At 39.0% G+C, this 23,146-nt stretch overlaps 1 protein-coding gene across 1 annotated transcript in view; it reads right to left on the reverse strand.

Moving 5' to 3' along the window:
* Positions 1-23,146, reverse strand: part of LOC120858525 (protein O-mannosyl-transferase TMTC1) — a 302,518-nt gene that overhangs the window by 129,430 nt on the left and 149,942 nt on the right. Inside the window, exon 8 of the mRNA XM_040234631.1 lies at positions 7,424-7,613. Within this exon, the coding sequence (XP_040090565.1) occupies positions 7,424-7,613 (190 nt within the window). The remainder of the gene's footprint in view (positions 1-7,423; positions 7,614-23,146) is intronic.

Consider the following 23,146-nt stretch of genomic DNA (forward strand, 5'->3'; position numbering starts at 1 on the left):
ACAACTAACTTGGAAAACTGTCACCCAAGTAGTAGGATGTTATCACTATGGGTACAAAGTGGCAAGTTGAGAAGTCAACTGAAAGCAGGAAGAAGAGGCTGGATCAACTAGGCTGCAAAACTTAAGACAAAGAGAAGACAAAGAGACCTCTCAGACAATGACTCTCCCGAAGTCTTGGTGGTCATACACAGATGGACCATGGCAAGACACCACAGGACCTCTTCTCAGAGTGCCGGCAGGGGTCCCAGAGCAGGACAAACCGGGCGGGCTGTAAATGGGCTGGAAAGATTGGACCTGTAACAGTATGAGGAGGATTTGCAAAAATTCAGGACAGGAAAAGGATGGAGAATGTGAAGTTTTCAGAGAATGGGAACTGAAAAGAGAAATGTAGGCGAGAAGAAAAGGAAAATACTCAACAGTATTGGTACAGAGCCATTCACCATTAATTGCAATCTTCATTCCTCAAGTTCAATGTTATTTTACCATTTGGTATATTAAAACATGATGCTTATTTTACCAGGCTTCATAATGGCTATTCTGGAATTTAGAAGAGCTATTCTGCAGTGATCTACCTGACACAATAATACCTTAACATACTGTTTGGTTAAGCTAAATGAAAAGTAACTTCCAGAAATCTAAAAGCATGTTTTAGTTCAACCATGTGAATCTATGGTAGTATACCAGGGGTCAGCTAATTTATGTAACAGTGATGGAGGAGAATAGTTCTGACAGACTATATGACAAGGGCTCAAATATTTATACCTAATTCTTCAGCAAAAAGAGAGAAAAGTTTGCCATCTCCTCTTGCTCTGCCATACTGTATTTATTCTCATAAGTTACTCCTGTTCCAAGTACTTTGGGGAATAAGGCAAGATTGTCAATGAGAAAATAATCACTTTCCAATCTTCCCTCCTTGTTGATGTGTGTCCGTTCGGTTCAGTCGCTCAGTCGTGTCCAACTTTTTGTGACCCCATGAACCACAGCAGGCCAGGCCTGTCCAGCACCAACTCCCAGAGTCCACCCAAACCCATGTCCATTGAGTTGGTGATGCCATCCAACCATCTCATCCTCTATAGTCCCCTTCTCCTCCTGCCCTCAATCTTTCCCAGCATCAGGGTCTTTTGAAATGAGTCAGCTCTTCACATCAGGTGGCCAAAGTATTAGAGTTTCAGCTTCAACATCAGTCCTTCCAATGAACACCCAAGACTGATTTCCTTTAGGATGGACTGGTTGGATCTCCTTGCAGTCCAAGGGACTCTCAAGTCCAAAGTTCAAAAGCATCAATTCTTCGGCGCTCAGCTTTCTTTATAGTCCAAATCTCACATCCATACGTGACCACTGCAAAAACCATAGCCTGGACTAGACGGACCTTTGTTGACAAGATAATGTGTCTGCTTTTTAATATGCTGTCTAGGTTGGTCATAACTTTCCTTTTAAGGAGTAAGTGTCTTTTAATTTAATGGCTTCAATCACCATCTGAAGTGATTTTGGAGCCCAGAAAAATAAAGTCAGCCACTGTTTCCATTGTTTCCCCATCCGTTTTCCATGCAGTGATGGGACCGGATGTCATGATCTTCGTTTTCTAGATGTTGAGCTTTAAGCTAACTTTTTCACTCTCTTCTTTCACTTTCATCAAGAGGCTTTTTAGTTCCTCTTCACTTTCTGCCATAAGGGTGAAAGTGTCATCTGCATATCTGAGGTTATTGATATTTTTCCTGGCAATCTTGATTCCAGCTTGTGTTTCTTCTAGTCCAGTGTTTCTTATGGTGTACTCTGCATAGAAGTTAAATAAGCAGGGTGACAATATGCAACCTTGCCGTACTCCTTTTCCTATTTGGAACCAGTCTGTTGTTCCATGTGCAGTTCTAACTGTTGCTTCCTGACCTGCATATAGATTTCTCAAGAGGAATAGTCAGGGATTATAAAATAATTGCAATACATTAATATAGTACACACATCATTTGGAAATATTCTAGGTAGAGAGAGTTGGGTTTATTTTGCTGATATTACCACAAACATTTCATCCTTTTTAGCACAGAAGAATATCCTTAAGCAGTACCTCTTTTTTCATAAAATCTTGGTTCTACTGCTTATTGTCATGAGTCAAAGCCCTGAGGATCATGTCCTTAGTAATTGATCATGACATAGAATAAATAGGATTATCCCTACTTTAAGAAGTTACTAACTAGCAGGACAATCTGATTTTAAGACCTGCCAATGTGTAAGTCGATCAAGAACAGAGAGGCCAGGCCACATAAACACAAGCTAGATGCCAAACCTCTGTCTCCAAGCTCTGAAAGAAGAAAATGTAGAAAGTGCAAGTAGCCTCTAAGAATTGCCAGAGGCTTCAGTTAATCTTTGCAAAGAATTTTCAAGATGAAAGCCATCACAGAAGAGATAAATTTTACTATCACCACAGCTGAATGCTTTGCTAATGTTTTTCTTGATGCAAGAAAGTGACTTTGGAACAAATTTCATGAAAGAAAAGGACTAATAGCCTTCCAACAGAGAAGTTTCTACTCATTTATCATGTTATCAAAGATACTCTGGGGACAGCCAAGGCTTGCCTGTGTGTGTAGGGCTCTATTGCCATCATGAAGGTGCATCTCTAACATAACATGACCAAGATGACAGCCTGTGGGGATGCAACACTCCCTTTAATTAGTCGGGAGGGAGCCAAGAAAAACCCTTCTTGACATACTGGTCCAGCACTCTACTATATTTGCTCCTGCAGATCAATACCAATATAGCAGGCATGTCAAACCACAAAGGCCAGACTCTAATAAAACAAACCTTATATTGACCCTCTAACACTTCATACTGGTATTGAGTATGGTCTTTTTATAGGCTTTAGATATAGTTTACCTTAAAAAAAAAAAAGGTTCTGCATACCAAAATATAAATAGAGTTGCTAACTTTTTATGGTTTTATTCATTTAGATAACCACAAAATTTAGATAATAAATTTTGGAGGTAGCAACTCTTAGTGTTAGAAACATGGCATTAAACCAAATAGAAAATAATTTCTGTCCTCATGGGGCTTACTACTCTAATTGGAGGAAACACATTTTATAAAATCACCAAGTTATATAACTTTTTAGAAATTGGAAGTATAGTGAAGAAAAAGTTTAGTGAAAGGGAGATAAGATGTGGAGTAGAGGGTATATGTTTGCATTTTAAACAGAGCAGTTATGGTAGGCTTTACCACGAAGGTGAAATTTGTGCTCATATTAAAAATTAACTCAAAATGGATTAATAACCTAAATATCAGAGCTAAAACTTATGAAACTTTTAGAAGAGAACAAAGTCAGAAATCTTTATGACCTCAAATGTGATAACTGAGTTTTAAATTTAACACCAAAAGTAATAAATAACAAAAGAAAGCAATCAGACTTCATTAAATTAAAACAACTTTTGTACATTAAAGGACATTATTAACAATGTGAAATGAAAACCTAAAGAATGGGAGAAAATATTTCCAAATCATCTATCTGTTGGGAATTTCATATTCTGAATTCTTATAACTCAACATCAAAAATACAACCAAATTTTTAAAAAAAGACCAAAGGAGTTGAATAGACATTTCTCCAAAAAAAGATACACAGATGGCCAATAAGCAAGTGAAAAGATGGTCATCACTGACCATTAAGGAAATGCAAACCAAACTATTGGGAGATCCTTCTTCACGCCCACCATGCTTTAAACATGAAGTGAAGTGAAGTCACTCAGTCGTGTCCGACTCTTTGCGACCCCATGGACTGTAGCCTACCAGAATCCTCTGTCCATGGGATTTTCCAGGCAAGAGTACTGGAGTGGATTGCCATTTCCTTCTCCAAGGGATCTTCCTAATCCAGGGATCGAACCCAGGTCTCCCGCATTGTAGACAGACACTTTACGGTCTGAGCCACCAAGGAAGTCCATGCTTTAAACAAAATAATACAAAATCCAATATTATTCAGTCATAAAAGGAACAGAGTATTGATACACACTATAACTAGCATGAATTTCAAAAATACTATGCAAAGTGAAATAAGTCAGACATAAATGGTTACATGTTATATTTTTGCAGTTATTGTATAATTTATTTCATATCCAGAATATGCAAATCCACAGAGACAGAAAGCAGATTAGAGGTTACCAGGGGATGGGGTAGGGAGTGTTGGGAGTTACTACTTAATATGCATGGGTGTTTTTAATGAAGTTATGAAAGAGCTCTGAAATAGACCAGTGAACTATTCAAGACTGTGAACACACTAAGTACCACAATACTGTATACTTTAGAATGGTTAATTATATGTCATGCAATTTTCACCTCAAATAAAAAAACAGAGACTTTTTCATCACACTTTTAGGATCACATAGTATGTTTTATATTTTATTTTCAGTTATGTATTCATTTCAATCTTTAATCTATTTGCAACATTTTAGTATTTTTTTTAACATAGCTTTATTGATACAATTCACATACAATAGAATCCACTCATTTTATACGTATATTCTGGTGAGTTTTGGTAAATGTATGTAGTTCAATAACCACAACAGTCAAATTTTAGAAAGCATTCAACACCCCCAAAAAGTTCCTTCAAAAGTTATGGTCAATCCCCAAACCCAGGTTTTTTTGTCATTATAATTGTGCCTTTTCTAGACATACAAAACTCTAGGAAAGGTAAAATTATAATGACAGACATTTCATATGAATGGAATTAAACATTATATGATCTTATATGCCAGGTTCCTTTCACTTAGTATTTGAGGTTCATTTATGTTGATTTATGCATCAGTGCATTATTTGTTCCTTTAAAATTTTTCAATAATTTACTGCATTAAGTTTATCCATTTACAAGGTAAAGTCACTCGATTATTTTTATTTTTCAGTTAGTACAAATAAAGCTTCTATGAATACTTACTTGTAAGCCATTTGTATAGACAGAAGTTTCCATCTCCTTTTAGTAGATACTGAGTAGAATTGTCTGTTTTTATGTTTAACTTTTTATTAATAACAAACTGCTGAATATTCCCAAAGTGACTGAACCATTTTCACCAGTAATACATGAGGCCTCCAGTTGCCCCCCTTTCTTGGCCAACACTTAGTATTCTGAATTTTTTTAATTATAGTTATTCTAGTCCCATGGACTGAGGAGCCTGGTGGGCTGCAGTCCATGGGGTCACAAAGAGTCGGACACAACTGAGTGACTTTACTTACTTACTTACTTTAGAGGATGTAGAGTAGCTCTGTTTGTGTTTTTAATTTGAATTTCCCTAATGACTAATGATGGCAAGCATTTTTTCATGTGCTTATTAACCTTTGTATATCTTTTCCTTCCATTTGTATCTCTTGAACATTTTAAATGAGCTATTTTTCTTCTTATTGAATTTTCACAACTCTTTAAATATCCCAGCAAATATTTTCTCCCAATTTGTAGCTTGCCATTTGATTTAACTAACATTATCATTTGAGGAACAAAGCTTTTAACCCTAATGATGTCTAATTTACCAACTCTTAAAAAATAATTTACACTTTATATATCACAAAAATCTTTGTTGAACCCAAATTCACAAAGATCTTCTTCTATTTCCTTTTAGAATCTTTGGTTCTGCTTAACTCTTAAGGAAATGGCAACCCACTCCAGTATCCTTGCCTGGAAAATCTCACGGACAGAGGAGCCTGGTGGGCTGCAGTCCATAGACTCACAAAGAGTCGGGCGGGCACGACTGAGTGACTAACACTAACACTTATGATTCACTGAAAAATACTTTCTAAATGTATAGTATGAGGTAAGGATTAATCTGTTATTTCAGTATCTTCTATTTAAAAGACTATCCTTTCCCCATTGAATTACCTTAAGTGAAGTAAGTGAAGCCGCTCAGTCGTGTCCGACTCTTTGCGACCCCGTGGACTGTAGCCCACCAGGCTTCTCCGTCCATGGGATTCTCCAGGCAAGAATACTGGAGTGGGTTACCATTTCCCTCTCCAATGAATTACCTTAGTAACTGTCAAAAATCAATTAAGCTTTTATGAATGTACTTACACTTACACTTTGGAATCTGAATTCTATTTCATTTTCTACTGTTTTTTCCTGACTTTGGGTCACACTATCCTATTTCTTTACATGTCCAGTATTCTGATTAAAAACCATATATAGTATGCCATACACTACCATATATAGTATGCCATACACTATGCTGTTTTTGCTGTGTGCTCAGTCGCTTAGTAGTGTCCGACTCTTTGCAACCCCATGGATTACAGCCTGCCAGGCTCCTCTGTCCATGAACTCTATTCTATTCTGCTCTTCTGAAATCTGATGGTTTCCTGTTTTAATATGTGATAAACTTGCCTGGACACAAGTAGAAAAATCCGTAGACAGCTGAAATTTTTGCTCATTGGGTTTCTTTCTTTCTTTTGCCTGAATCTCTGGGGGACTATCTTTTGTGCCAGCATATCTTTGAGATCAGCCAATGATTTCAACAGAGATCAAACATAGACAACTCAAGCCAGTGAAATTTCTACCCTCTGCCACCCAACCTGTATATGGGTTAAAGAATTCATTCAAATTTGCAGCAAATAAGTAAGCCTCCCCAGGCTTTCAATTTTGCTTGTGCTTTTTAGGGCATCCTACATGCACTAATTGTTTTTGCAGTCATCCATGAATGTGTGGAGAGTGTTATCATCTCAGCCCTTCTATAGTTCTCTTGCCTCCAAAATCTCCCCCTTAAATTTTTAGCTGTGCTGCTATTTTCCCAACCAAATCAGTCACCTTCAGCCAGTAAACCTGTGGATTTTTAACATCTGCCCTGGGGGCATGGGAACATCTTCAGACAAGAAGCATCTTGCCCAAGGCTGTAGCCATTTTTAATAAGTAAATATTTTTGAGTTCTTTGCCATCTTTGATCATTTTTAAATGTTACAGTTAATAATTTTTCCATATTCCAATACTTTTCCAAGTTTCCAATAATAAAACTATTAATAAAGCTTTTTAGTAGTATTTTTTGAAATGAGAATCACCCAACCAAGTCAGGCAGGCATTCATTAATGTAAGTAGAGTCTTAACCAGATTTTAAGTACTTACAACTATGTTATCAATATCTCACTTATCATAACATGAAATAAAACAATTGCATCAAAAAATAGTCAACTGCTGCAGGAAAAAAAAATTTCTCATTTGTGAACATTAAATTTCAGATGCAATTTCTACACAGTTGGTGGAAACAATATGGTATATAATTAAGATAGCCTTGGTCTCCTAACCCCATTAAAGTCTTCAAAATATATATTGCCTTTCTGGAAAATTTTTAAATATAAAGTTTTTTTTAGACAGAAGGATAAATTCAATTTAGACCCACATTCTCTTGGAGGAAAAAAGCATTACTGAGTATAGAGTATCTCTCTTCCAATGCAGTGTTCATTTGAATGTTAATAAAATTACCTTGAAGGCTGCTAAACAATGAAGACTCAGTAAGGCCATCACAACTGCCAGAAGGATGGTAGCTCCGTTCCGTATGTCCCATATGGTCTCTACCAGAGGAATACTGCCCACCTGCCAGTCATAGCACAGGGTAACAGGTGCAAGCAGAAGCCACACGTTGAAGGCCAAGAGGTAGGAATAAGTAAGGAATCTACAAAGAGAAGAAGAATCACTAAAACACAACTCGAGATCCATGACATTCTGAAAACATTCATTCACCATGTTTCTACTGAATAGCCTCTCTATGCTAAAACTGTTATAAAAAGACAAGGTAAATGGAAGGCCATTCATTCATTTAGTCATGAAGTTGACCATTCTGGAATATATCTAACAGCTGCTAGTCACTGTGCTAGCTGCTGGCCTTTCAATGATGAAGACAGAGTTTCCATGGCCTATTTTTTTAAATTATCATATAAATACATACATAACAACTGAGATAAATGGTATAAAAGAAAAGTTTGATGGAAGTTTTTGACATGAAATGCTGCCTCGTTGGGTACAATTCCCTGAGTAAGAGACATTTGAATTGTCTCTTTTTAATAATGCCCCAAATCCTATACTAGATATGCAAATATTAACCATTTAAAACAGAGTGATCCATTTTGAACTGTCTCAAAAAATCAAAATACCTGTAGTAGGGAGACAAAGTCTCTCACAAATCCAGGGGCTAACCTTCAAGAGGAGGGACATACAGTTGTCCCTGATAATAAGAATAGCCAGGTGGACCTCAGGAAGGAAAATAATGAATGGAGATATTACTCCTGTTTCCTGGCTGTGTCTAGGCAGTAAGGTAAAGCAGAAGACATCCTAACTGACCCCCTTCCTTTCTGCACAGAGGAAATGGAATTTACTTAAGTTTGTTGTTCAGTCTACACAAATCATTAAGTAGTGTTCAAGACCCTTGAGAACTGCAGAACCCCAGCATACAGCAAACTCCATCCACGTCTCTGCACTAAAGGATGACTGAACCCTCGTATGGCTTCTAGCAGCAGAAGGCCATGTCCCCAGGATGACCCCAGCCCCTCCCCTGGCATTAAAATACAGCTTGAGAAAGACAGATCATCATTGCCTGGAGAATTTACTTCTTTTCTGGCCAAACCATGACAAAAGGCCCCCAACCTTCATTTCCTAGAGCATTTACTACAAAGCACTTACGACTAGGAATATGTATGTCCTAGAACTCACAAGTTGTTCTCAAGGACCCGGGAGTGTTGTTCCTTTAAAATGTCATCACCAGGAGCATGGGGCCTGGCTCCCAGGCTGCTGGAGGACAGAATCCTAACTGTGATAACTGTCAGCCAGTAGATACAGCCCGAATGCACTTAGAGGATCAGTCCGTTGTAATGTTTTACTTCTCTGACCCAGCCAAGCACCAGTTTGCAAACCCCTCACCCCCACCATTCTCTCTTTAAGGCACTTAGTCACCTCTGTGCAAATCAGAATGGAGCTCAGCTCCTGTCCTGTCAGGAATTACTCAATAAAGTGTGCTCTTACTACTCTAACTCATGTCCAGTTGGGTTCATCTTTAACATTCTATATGGAAATAAACCAAAGACCTAGAAAAATCCCTTGTCCTTAAGGAATGTAAAATCCAATAGTGAAACTAAGATATATAGAATTAAAGAGTCATGAGGCACAGAATGTGAAGAAGAGACCTCCCGTACCACCAGGTCCTTTTAAAGGAAATCTCAGATGGGCCAAATCCAATGCTGAGTGAAAGTGAAAGTGAAAGTGAAGTCACTCAGTCGTGTCCGACTCTTTGTGACCCCGTAGACTCCTCTGGGAGTCCAAGAGTCACCAAGCTCCTCTGTCCATGGGATTCTCCAGGCAAGAATACTGGAGTGGGTTGTCATTTCCTTCTCCAGGGGATTTTCCCAACCCAGGGATCGAACCCGGGTTTCCCACATTGGAGGCAGACGCTTTAACCTCTGAGCCACCAGGGAAGCCCTAAGTTCACCTTAAATTTTCAATTAAGTAGCTCTGGATTAAAACACCCTTCCCAGGCCTTCTCAACATATCTCCTTTCCTTCCCTCCTCTTGTTCCAAGGTTGGCAGTGGAAAAACCATTAACAATGATCAGGAGAGGCTCAGTGATGGGGGTTATTCACTGTCTTCACTGTCAAACCCCAGCAGAGAAATGCATCAGATGTTTCAGTGGTGTTTCAAAACTCTCCTCTATGTTGTTATTTTAAATAAAATATTAATGCACAGACAATGCAGTATAAGGGACTTCCCTGGTGGCTCAATGGTAAAGAACCCACTTGACAATGTGGGAGACGTGGGTTCGATCCCTGGGTTGGGAAGATCCCCTGGCGAAGGAAATGGCAACTCACTCCAGTATTCTTGCCTGGGAAATTTCATGGAGAGAGGAGGCCTGGTGGGTTACAGTCCATGTGGTTTAACGAAGTCCATGCTTTGTTATTTAACAAAAATAAAAACAAAAAAGTCACCATATCCCTTTTAGGTTTGGGCCTATGAGAAGGCCAACTTCATAGAAAGATGATTGGGTCACTTAAGGCTTCTTTTCATAGAGATTCTAAGCTGATGTTATTTACTTCTTAGCTCAGTAAAGCTTTTTAATGACTTGGCTTTAAAGAAGAATGTTCAGCCACCAAACTTAGCAGGAAAATTATGCAGCTGTGTCACTTAGTTACATTCCGGCTCTTAATAAATTACTTTAAAAAACAGTATCTCCTTCTTGATGTAATAGATCTAGGCAAAGATTATAAATGGCTGCTGAAATTATTAGATGAAAAGTTGATGGGGTATTTTATAATGGATGATCTGGTTATATCAGGTGCCAGGAACTTATTAAATAATTTTAAAATCACAGAAAGGGAAACTAACATCTTGATGTCCTCCTGATGGATTATGCACATCACTATCTATAAGATGGTCTTGCCAAATAAAAAAAAAATTAAACTTAAATCTAATCAAGCCCTGTGTTACTAGTTTATATCAAATACAGAAAACACCAGAACATGTTAAATAATACCACAAGGAAGCAACCCACTAAATTCAGAGTGTTACAGAACAAATGATGACAGTTTCTTCAACAAATACATTGCAGTGGCAAAGAAAAAAATGGGAGAAGGCACAAATAAATCAAAAGACTTGAGACATATCAAACAAAATGCAGATTTTGTTTAACTGTGAATTCAAACAAACTGCTCTTAAAAATAACTGCTTATGAGACAGACAAAATTGAAATGCTGATTAGACATGCTAACAAGGAATCATTGTTAATTTGTAAGTGTGGTGACAGTACTGTAGTTCTATTCTTTAAAGGTTCTTGTCTTATAGAAATACACATAAAATATACACATTTAAAATAACATGATGACTTGGATTTGCTTCAGAATTATAGACTAAAACAAGGGGGAAGAACTGGGTGGGAATATGAGTGAAATAATATTAGACATGAACTATCATTGTTGAAAGTGGATAATGGGTATGTGCAATGGCACCCCACTCTAGTACTCTTGTCTGGAAAATCTCATGGATGGAGGAGCCTGGTGGGTTGCCGTCCATGGGGTCGTTAATAGTTGGACATGACTGAGCGACTTCATTTTCACTTTTCACTTTCATGCATTGGAGAAGGAAATGGCAACCCACTCCAGTGTTCTTGCCTGGAAAATCCCAGGGACAGCAGGGCCTGGTAGGCTGCCATCTACAGGGTTGCACATATGCAACTGAAGTGACTTAGCAGCAGCAGCAGCAGCAGGTTCTTTACACTATTTTCTCTTCTTTTGTACTTAATATTTTCAAAATAAAAATGAATTTTACATGGTGGTAAAGGTAACAGAATTGCCACAGGAATGCTTTCTTATCTTATATTTGGTTGCAGCTTGACTATGGAGTAGATGCAAATGCTATGTAGAAACTTTTAATATTCAAGCCACATGTTGACATTGCTCTGCAAGTTGTGTTCAGTCTCTTATATTTTCTAGATTTGCAATACCATAACAACAGAGGACGAGATGGCTGGATGGCATCACCGACTCAATGGACATGAGTTTGAGTAAACTCCAGGAGTTTCCCATGAAGTGATGGGACCGGATGCCATGATCTTCGTTTTCTGAATGTTGAGCTTTAAGCCAAGTTTTTCACTCTCCTCTTTCACTTTCATCAAGAGGCTTTGTAGTTCCTCTTCACTTTCTGCCATAAGGGTGGTGTCATCTGCATATCTGAGGTTATTGATATTTCTCCCAGCAATCTTGATTCCAGCTTGTGCTTCTTCCAGTCCAGCGTTTCTCATGATGTATTCTGCATATAAATTAAATAAGCAGGGTGACAATATACAGCCTTGACGTACTCCTTTCCTATTTGGAACCAGTCTGTTGTTCCATGTCCAGTTCTAACTGTTGCTTCCTGACCTGCATACAGATTTCTCAAGAGGCAGGTCAGGTAGTCTGGTATTCCCATCTCTTTCAGAATTTTCCACAGTTTCTTGTGATCCACACAGTCAAAGGCTTTGGCATAGTCAAGAAAGCAGAAATTGATGTTTTTCTGGAACTCTCTTGCTTTTACCATGATCCAGCGGATGTTGGCAATTTGATCTCTGGTTCCTCTGCCTTTTCTAAAACCAGCTTGAACATCAGGAAGTTCACGGTTCACGTACTGCTGAAGCCTGGCTTGCAGAATTTGAGCATTACTTTACTAGCATGTGAGATGAGTGCAACTGTGTGGTAGTTTGAGCATTTTTTGGCATTGCCTTTCTTTGAGATTGGAATGAAAACTGACCTTTTCTAGTCCTGTGGCCACTGCTGAGTTTTCCAAATTTGTTGGCATATTGAGTGCAGCACTTTCACAGCATCATCTTTCAGGATTTGAAACAGCTCAACTGGAATTCCATCACCTCCACTAGCTTTGTTCATAGTGATGCTTTCTAAGGCCCACTTGACTTCACATTCCAGGATGGCTGGCTCTAGGTGAGTGATCACACCATCATGATTATCCGGGTCGTGAAGATCTTTTTTGTACAGTTCTTCTGTGTATTCTTGCCACCTCTTCTTAATATCTTCTGCTTCTGTTAGGTCCATACCATTTCTGTCCTTTATCGAGCCCATCTTTGCATGAAATGTTCCCTTGGTATCTCTAATTTTCTTAAAGAGATCTCTAGTCTTTCCCATTCTGTTGTTTTCCTCTATTTCTTTGCATTGATCGCTGAAGAAGGCTTTCTTATCTCTTCTTGCTATTCTTTGGAACTCTGCATTCAGATGCTTATATCTTTCCTTTTCTCCTTTGCTTTTCACCTCTCTTCTTTTCACAGCTATTTGTAAGGCCTCTTCAGACAGCCATTTTGCTTTTTTGCATTTCTTTTCCATAGGGATGGTCTTGATCCCTGTCTCCTGTACAATGTCACAAACCTCCATCCATAGTTCATCAGGCACTCTATCTATCAGATCTAGGCCCTTAAATCTATTTCTCACTTCCACTGTATAATCATAAGGGATTTGATTTAGGTCATACCTGAATGGTCTCGCGGTTTTCCCTACTTTCTTCAATTTAAGTCTGAATTTGGTAATAAGGAGTTCATGATCTGAGCCACAGTTAGCTCCTGGTCTTGTTTTTGTTGACTGTATAGAGCTTCTGCATCTTTGGCTGCAGAGAATATAATCAATCTGATTTTGTTGTTGACCATCTGGTGATGTCCATGTGTAGAGTCTTCTCTTGTGTTGTTGGAAGAGGGTGTTTGCTATGACCAGTGCATTTTCTTGGCAAAACTCTATTAGTCTTTGCCCTGCTTCATTCTGTATTCCAAGGCCAAATTTGCCTGTTACTCCAGGTGTTTCTTGACTTCCTACTTTTGCATTCCAGTCCCCTATAATGAAAAGGACATCTTTTTTAGGTGTTAGTTCTAAAAGGTCTTATAGGTCTTCATAGAACCGTTCAACTTCAGCTTCTTCAGCATTACTTGTAGGGGCATAGACTTGGATTACTGTGATATTGAATGGTTTGCCTTGGAGACGAACAGAGATGATTCTGTCATTTTTAAGATTGCATCCAAGTACTGCATTTCAGACTCTTTTGTTGACCATGATGGCTACTCCATTTCTTCTGAGGGATTCCTGCCCACAGTAGTAGACATAATGGTCATCTGAATTAAATTCACCCATTCCAGTCCATTTTAGTTCGCTGATTCCTAGAATGTCGAAGTTCACTCTTGCCATCTTTTGTTTGACCACTTCCAATTTGCCTTGATCCATGGACCTGACATTCCAGGTTCCTATGCAATATTGCTCTTTACAGCACTGGACCTTGCTTCTATTACTAGTCACATCCACAGCTGGGTGTTGTTTTTGCTTTGGCTCCACCCCTTCATTCTTTCTGGAGTTATTTCTCTACTGATCTCCAGTAGCATATTGGGCACCTACTGACCTGGGGAGTCCCTCTTTCAGTATCCTATCATTTTGCCTTTTCATACTGTTCATGGGGTTCTCAAGGCAAGAATACTAAAGTGGTTTGCCATTCCCTTTTCAATATAGTTACTTATATAATTTTTAAATGCTCAATTTTGACTTTTTATATAGATTATAACAAAAATAGATTTAGAAATAAAAGCAAATCATGGAACTAAAAAAAAACAATCTTCCCCTTTTTGTAATACTAGGAAGGTCAAAACCATTAACTTGACTCAAGACTATTAACTTAATCCTTCTTTATTTTTGTTAGGTATAGTTGTTAGGTATTTTGTTAGGTATGGTTTATAATAATATATTAGTTTCAAGTGTACATCACAGTGATTCTAAATTTTTGTAGATTATACTCCATTTAAAGTTATTATAAAATATTGGCTTTAGTCCCTGTGCTATACAATGTATCCTTGCTGCTTATTTATTTTACACATAGTAGTTTGTACCTAATTTTCTACCCTTAAATTGCCCCTCCCCTTCCCTCTCCCTACTGGCAACCATTAGTTTGCTCTCTACGTTTGTGAGTCTGTTTCATTATACTCTATATTTTACTTTATTTATTAGTTTTCACATATAAGTGATGACATTCAGTATTTGTTTTCCTTTGTCTGACATTTCACTAAGCATAGTACTCTCCAGGCCCATCTAATCTGTTGTGAAATGCAATTTTGTTCTTTTTTACGACTGAGTAATATTACAGTGTAGGTATATGCATGGATGTGTGCACACTAAGTCACTTCAGTCCTGTCCAACTCTTTGCAACCCTATGGACCATAGCCCACCAGGCTCTTCTGTCCATGGGGTTAACCAAGCAAGAATACTGGAGTGGGCAGCCGTGCCCTCTTCCAGGGGATCTTCTGACCCAGGGATAGATCTGAGTCTCTCATGTCTCCTGCTTTGGCAGGTGGGTTCTTTACCACTAGTGCCACCTGAGAAGCTCTGTATGTATATACCACAGCTTTTTTATTTTTATCTATTCACCTTTTGATGTACACATAGGTAGCATCCATATTTTGGCTATGGAAATAATATTTCTATGAACACAGGGGTGCATGTATCTTTTCAACTTAGTATTTTTGGTTTTTTTTGTGATATATACACAGGAATGGGATTGACCTTCGTAATACTTAAACATTATCTCCAGAAACTCTGAGGCATCCACCTACCTTTTGTGCATATGAATTCAAATCAATGTTGCAAGGAGACTCCTTAAATACTATTTGAAAACCTGAAATAGCACTGGAAAATTTTTGCAAATTTAGGTATAAAGAAGTCACTTGGAATCATGCCAAAAGCTAATTACATTTTTGGAGGCTAGTTGTGCTGGCTGTAATTAGCAACTGATGTATTTCTTTTTAACTCATTGACTGTGAATTACATTTCAAACTAATCATCTTGCTTATTTCTGCTAAAATTTCAGAAATAAAACAATCTGTTTGGTATCTTTGCCTGCTGGGTTTTCTTTTTTAAAACAGGAACAAAAATAAAATGAATTATTTATCAATTTTCTGCCATGAATTTTACACACAAGAGGAAATTCACTAGAATATCTGGTCAACAAAATGCAATATACAGCACAAAAAGCTGGGAATTCAGCTTAAACAATTTAGTCATATATTTTAATTGATAAGCCAGGAATGAATGAAGAAGTTTCAGGATGAAATATATGAAAGGGAAGGTGAGGCCACTGGGGACCTGGCATCAAACAGCATCTAATGGAACTAGTGTTCCTTAAATATAAACCTTCTTTTTTATTAAAAAAAAAAAAAGAGTGCTCCACCTGACCTGCCTCTTGAGAAACCTGTATGCAGGTCAGGAAGCAACAGTTAGAACTGGACATGGAACAACAGACTGGTTCCAAATAGGAAAAGGAGTACATCAAGGCTGTATATTGTCACCCTGCTTATTTAACTTATATGCAGAGTACATCATGAGAAATGCTGGGCTGGAAGAACAAGCTGGCATCAAGATTGCTGGGAGAAATATCAATAACCTCAGATAAGCAGATGACACCACCCTTATGGCAGAAAGTGAAGAAGAACTAAAGAGCCTCTTGATGAAAGTGAAAGTGGAGAGTGAAAAATTGGCTAAAAGCTCAACATTTAGAAAATGAAGATCATGGCATGCAGTCCCATCACTTCATGGGAAATAGATGGGGAGACAGTGGAAACAGTGTCAGACTTTATTTTTCTGGGCTCCAAAATCACTGCAGATGGTGACTGCAGCCATGAAATTAAAATATGCTTACTCCTTGAAGGGAAAGTTATGACCAACCTAGATAGCATATTCAAAAGCAGAGACATTAGTTTGTCAACAAAGGTCTGTCTAGTCAAGGCTATGGTTTTTCCGGTAGTCATGTATGGATGTGAGAGTTGGACTATAAAGAAAGCTAAGCACAGAAGAATTGATGCTTTTGAACTGTGGTGTTGGAGAAGACTCTTGAGAATCTCTTGGACTGCAAGGAGATCCAACCAGTCAATCCTAAGGGAAATCAGTCCTGGGTGTTCATTGGAAGGACTGATGCTGAAGCTGAAACTCCAATACTTTGTCCACCTGATGCGAAGAGCTGACTCATTGGGAAAGACGCTGATGCTGGGAAAGATTGAAGGCAGGAGGAGAAGGGGACAACAGAGAATGAGATGGTTGGATGGCATCACCAACTCGATGGACATGGGTTTGGGTGGACTCTGGGAGTTGGTGATGGACAGGGAGGCCTGGCGTGCTGTGGTTCATGGGGTCGCAGAGTCGGACACGACTGACTGACTGAACTGAACTGAACTGAAGTGCAAAAAATACACATAGAATCTGTTCTTTGTCTTTGAAAAAACCTTTTGGCAAAGAAATATCATAAGCCTAACATATTTCCCTGTTCTAGTAAGATGCCTGTGATAGGTACATTTGAAAAAATCATACACTGCAAGCAGAAATGTACAGCAGTTGCTTGTTTTATATAAAATGTTTCTGCTCAAAGGATCCTTTTTCTTCCATTTATGAAATCCTCCATCATTTCATAAATACAGGTCATTGGGTCCACTGTATACACAGTGCATCTTCTCAGTTAAGGCACAGGCTAACACTGTCTAAATAGCTGAGGTGTAAACCATGGTACCTCCACAATGGAGTACCCCCATCTTCCTCTGACTCTGCCTCTGCCCTCCAGATCTTGGTGATCTGTCCTACCCCTCCCCAGACTGTCCTTTTCATCTTCATGATTCCTCTGTTCCACTGATGCTTCAAAAGGGTCTCCACAGTTTCACTGTGGAGAAATAACGACAGGCCTTTCTAGGCCAAACCTGCTTATTACCATCATTAGCATCTTTTCCTGCTTATAACCTTCTCCAAGACGAGCCAAAGAAAGCCATTTACTGAACTAAGTTCTCAATGAATATGAGACCCTCAAGAAAATTCAATAAATGTTGAATAATTACGCTGGGCATTTTTAGCGGTACTGAAGGGTAATCAGAGCTAGCCCCTGTCCTCCACATGGACAGCATCAGTGGTGAGAAGACATGTACACATTACATGGTTGGGAAATAGTGAAATACAGACACCAAATTTCAGTGGAGCTCTAAGAAATGTAATGAAAAACAGAGGATTAAGGAATGCCCTCCTATAATCTATGCAGAACTTAAATAGGTGGACAGACAGCAGACAGAGAATCCATGCAGGACCACAAATAAAAATGGTTTCAAATTGTAAATGAATATGACTTTCTGAGGACAGTTAAAAATATGGGTAAACTAGAAAGTGTTACAGTACTCTTGCTTGGGAAATCCCATGGGTGGAGGAGCCTGGTAGGCTGCAGTCCATGGGGTTGCGAAGAGTCAGACATGACTGAGCGACTTCACTTTCACTTTTCACTTTCATGCATTGGAGAGGAAATGGCAACCCATTCCAGTGTTCTTGCCTGGAGAATCCCAGGGACGGGGGAGTCTGGTGGGCTATCGTCTATGGGGTTGCACAGAGTCGGACACGACTGAAGTGACTTAGCAGCAGCAGCAGAAAGTGTTAGGTGTTCAGTCATCTCCAACTCCTTGGGACCCCATGGACTGTAGCCCATCAAGCTCCTCTGTCCATGGAATTCTCCAGGCAAGAATACTGAAGCGGGTAGCTATTCCCTTCTCCAGGGGATCTTCCCAACCCAGGGATCGAAACCAGGTCTCCTGCATTGCAGGCAGATTCTTTCCCATCTGAGCCATCAAGGAAGCCCATGAATAAACTAGAGTATAGGATTAAGATGAGTAATAGAAAAATGATAAACTGCCTCTGCTAAAATGAAAAATATTATGAAAAATACTTATGTTGAGTGTTGGTGGGAATGTGGGAAAATTGGGACTTTGAAACACTACTGTGAATTGGTTAAACCATGTTGGAGAAGTTCAGGCAGTTTCATGAAAGTAAAATAAATGCCTACTTTAGGATCCAGCAATTCTACTCCTAAGTTTATTCCAACAGTGATATACATATATTTTAAGCAAAAGACATTTACAACATTGTTCACAGCAGTACTATTATTATTTTTAAATTTTATTGAATTATAGTTGATTTACATTTCAGGTATACATCAAACTGATTTGATGTATATATATTTATACATACATATATTATGTGTATATATATTCTTTCTCAGATTCTTTCATGATGGTTTATTACAAGTATATATAATTCTCTGTGCAATACAGTGGGTCTTGGTTGTTTATCTATTTTATATATAGTAGTGTGTATCTGTTAATCCCAAATTTCTAATTTATCCCTTCTTTCCTTTCCCCTTTGGTAACCATAAGTTTGTTTGCTATGTCTGTGCCTCTATTTCTATTTTATAAATAAGTTCATTTGCATCATTTATTTTTTTATATTTTACACATAGTGGTATCATATGATACTTGTCCTTCTCTGTCTGTCTTACTTCACTTTAGTATGATAATCTCTAGGTCCATCCATCTTGTTGCAAATGGCATTATTTCATTCTTTTTTATGACTGAGTAATATTCCATGATGTGTGTTCATGTGTATATATTAACAGTTTCAAACTGATGTCCATCCACAATAAAATCAATACCTATATTGCTATAAATTCATTGAATGGAAATCTATCCAGCAATGACAATAAATGCAACAGGGATGAACATTATCATGGGTGATGTGGAACAAAAACAGATGACACAAAAGAAAGGAAAATCAAGGAAAACCATTTATAGATGAGGATGGGGTGACCAGAAGCATGTCCTGACCCCCAGCACACAGGGCTGGGACAGAAAGTCACAAGGCAAGCCCAGCTGAATGACTGGAGTAGAAGCTGGTCTATGGCCCTCATCTCCTAGCTCCTTGGTGTCAACGGAGTAGAAAATGCTAGACAATCCTTGTAAGAATCAAAAGATCAGAAATTAAGAATAAAACCAGACTTCTTAGGAACCAGAACCAAGTGGCTACAAGGTAGGCTCCTCTCTAGGCACCAGGCCTTCTTCATGGCTGCCCTGCTTCTCTCAGTCTTTGCTCCACCTCCTCCCTCTACCCCTGGGCTCCTCATTCATGCTTCTCATAACTGAGGCTGGGTGTGGCCATCAGGGTTGCCCAGCTCTCAAACTCTTGCCATCACGCATCTGTTACTTCAGTCTTTGTGGCCAATCGCCTTACTCTTAGGTTTCAAAGTCCTGAAACCAGCTGCTGATTGGGTCACCTCGTCTCTTGGAATCAATTCTCACAGGTTGGCTGAACTCTAACTCCTGAACCTTCAGGTCCCAGTGAGGATGCCACTTCTCCTGATAAGTGTTCCCTGTCACTGCCCCCTCCCAGGGCCAGGCTGGAGTCCCCTAGGTGAATGCCTGCAGCCTCGGGGCATACACGTCTCCTGTAACTTCCTGTTAACATGCCTGACTTTCCAGTGAAACAGAAACTTCTCAGGGACAGAGTTGAGTCTTATTTATAGTTATCTCCCCAGCACCGAGCTCTTTAAAGAAATAGGTCTTAGTCTGATAGTAAAATAATGCCTAAAAATCTAAAAATATTTAAATTTGATTATTTTATTTTGACCTGAGGCAAGCATACCTGCTAGGCTTCTACATGTCCAGGCTTATAGCTAAAGGGCACAGACTGAAGATTCCGCCCTCATGTGGCCCCCTTAGCATCTTGGGCAAAGCTGGATCCTGGGACACCATCCAGGAGTGAGAAGAATCTGAGTAAAGGCACTCACTCCCCTCACATGTCCCATAGCATCATCATAAAACTAGGCTAGGATTACTTTTTCTTATTTTGCATTAAGGCAGAGGAACCAGAGATCAAATTGCCAACATCCACTGGATCATGGAAAAAGCAAGAGAGTTCCAGAAAAACATCTATTTCTGCGTTATTGACTATGCCAAAGCCTTTGACTGTGGGGATCACAATCAACTGTGGACAATTCTGAAAGAGATGGGAATACCAGACCACCTGACCTGCCTCTTGAGAAATCTGTATGCAGGTCAGGAAGCAACAGTTAGAACTGGACATGGAACAACAGACTGGTTCCAAATAGGAAAAGGAGTACGTCAAGGCTGTATATTGTCACCCTGCTTATTTAATTTATATGCAGAGTACATCATGAGAAACGCTGGACTGGAAGAAACACAAGCTGGAATCAAGATTGCCAGGAGAAATATCAATAACCTCAGATACACAGATGACACCACCCTTATGGCAGAAAGTGAAGAGGAGCTAAAAAGCCTCTTGATGAAAGTGAAAGAGGAGAGCGAAAAAGTTGGCTTAAAGCTAACATTCAGAAAACAAGATCCTGGCATCTGGTCTCATCACTTCATGGGAAGTAGATGGGGAAACAGTGGAAACAGTGTCAGACTTTATTTTTGGGGGCTCCAAAATCACTGAAGATGGTGACTGCAGCCATGAAATTAAAAGACGCTTACTCCTTGGAAGAAAAGTTATGACCAACCTAGATAGTATATTCAAAAGCAGAGACATTACTTCATCGACTAAGGTCCATCTAGTTAAGGCTATGGTTTTTCCTGTGGTCATGTATGGATGTGAGAGTTGGACTGTGAAGAAGGCTGAGCACCGAAGAATTGATGCTTTTGAACTGTGGTGTTGGAGAAGACTCTTGAGAGTCCCTTGGACTGCAAGGAGATCCAACCAGTCCATTCTGAAGGAGATCAACTCTGGGATTTCTTTGGAAGGAATGATGCTAAAGCTGAAACTCCAGTACTTTGGCCACCTCATGCGAAGAGTTGACTCATTGGAAAAGACTCTGATGCTGGGAGGGATTGGGGGCAGGAGGAGAAGGGGCCGACCGAGGATGAGATGGCTGGATGGCATCACGGACTCAATGGACATGAGTCTGAGTGAACTCCGGGAGTTGGTGATGGACAGGGAGGCCTGGCGTGCTGTGATTCATGGTGTTGCAAAAAGTCGGACACGACTGAGCGACTGAACTGAACTGAACTGTGATAAATATACTTCAGATGAGAACTCCTGTTACATGACAAACTATATAAAGTGAATCTGAAATGTCATTAAGTCTCTTTGATCTTTTTAATGCACCATTAAAACAATTATCTTATTAACAGAGACAGTCTCCTCAGAGCAGAAAACATCAATTTCAACATCCAAGGCTGTCAGTAACAATTTCTTACTCATTTATCTGCCAAAAATTAAGTAATTCCTTGTGCAAAATAAATACTGGGTTCATTTCTTATCTAGAGTCTGTTTCTCTCTATAAAGCATTTAACATCTTTATTTCAGACCCAACATACTTCTTCTCATTAAGCACAGGCATAAACAGCAGGTTAAACAACCTGCACATGAGCTGCTGATGTTACATCAGGCGCAGGTTCCATATTCCACACAGAATCCTGGTGGTCTACTAATGAAATATATCCAATTACACTGAACATACTTTAAGCATGTACAGCATTTTCTAGTGCTTGCATATAAGGGTTATCTGATCCAACTCATTCTCTATGAGGTGAGTGTTACCCTCATTCTTGCAGGAGGGAAATAGCTACAGAGAGGCAGATTGCCCAGTTCACTGCAGGAGACCCTCTGGAGACCCTGCATACTAGGCAGGGTTTTCTGGCCTACGTACAATGCAGAAAACTGAATGGAAACATGATTGTCAAATACTGGCATTTCATGGAGAAACACCTGTCTGAGGTTCTGACTTATTCCTTGGACAGTGCCACCTGGAAGAACCTGAGTTTGTATACCAAAAAACCCAAGCCATTAAATTTTAGTCAAAGCAGGGCTGACAAACTTAAACCAGTATGCAGTCTTCTCTATAGCACAGCAAACAGATGCCTGAACTGATGGAAATGTTTGTCAGAGCATCACACAGCAAGAAACAGGATCCATAATTTTAAAGCTCGGCTTTGGCATTTTATTCATTATGAAAAGCAATTTTTGCCTTTAGGTTCCATTGTTAGCAAAAAACAAAAGATTCATCCTAATTTTTATCAGCTTCTCATGGATTTAATATTATAATGTAAACACAATAAGTAAATTTAAAGGATTGTGTTTTTTCTTGAAGCAGAAAAGTGTCAACAAGTGATCCAGCATTTTCAACCCCACTCCCTAGTCCATAGGTAGAATTTCCCACTTCCACAGGCTCCCCTTCTGACTCCCTCCTCTTTCCTCTTCCTTGTTTCTCTCCCCTTAATTCCTAGGGTCCAAGACAAATTAGAGGAATTACTATTACACAGTGTCATTTCAGTTGGGGAAACTACACTCAGTGACTTTGATCATCTCTTTCATCTCCAAGCTATTTTTCTAAGAAAATAATACAAAATATATGATGGGACAACACCCACCTTGTAGAGAGCTCTTTAGTTACAGAGGACACAGTTCATACCTGAAGATTTCAAGAGTAACACCTCACCCCACCACCACCACAAAGGTGCTGATCAAACACAGAATTATCTCACCCAATGTTATACCTATTCAAACAATTTCTGGAACCTGAAGCAGAAAGTCTTATTTTTAGCATCCTTCCCAGGGTGATTCTGATATTCATTCTAGTTCAGAAACTATTGTTTTAAAAATCAGAATAACTTCAGTTTCATTTCATGTATGGAGACACGGCTAGTTGCTGAAGCAAGAACAGAACAACGCCTCTTGCCTACCTCTCTTTAAGCACACAGTTGTTTTGTTTTTAAAAATAACTTAAAATTTCACTTGTTCAGAGTTTATTATTAGTCTCCATGTTAGGGACTTAAAGGACTATAAACATTGTAAGGCATATGCACTAAGGCTGTAACTATCAAAACCTAAGGTTTCATGCCTGTTT

This window comes from Oryx dammah, unplaced genomic scaffold (genome assembly GCF_014754425.2).
Source record: "Oryx dammah isolate SB20612 unplaced genomic scaffold, SCBI_Odam_1.1 HiC_scaffold_29, whole genome shotgun sequence".
NCBI classification, from domain to species: domain Eukaryota; kingdom Metazoa; phylum Chordata; class Mammalia; order Artiodactyla; family Bovidae; genus Oryx; species Oryx dammah.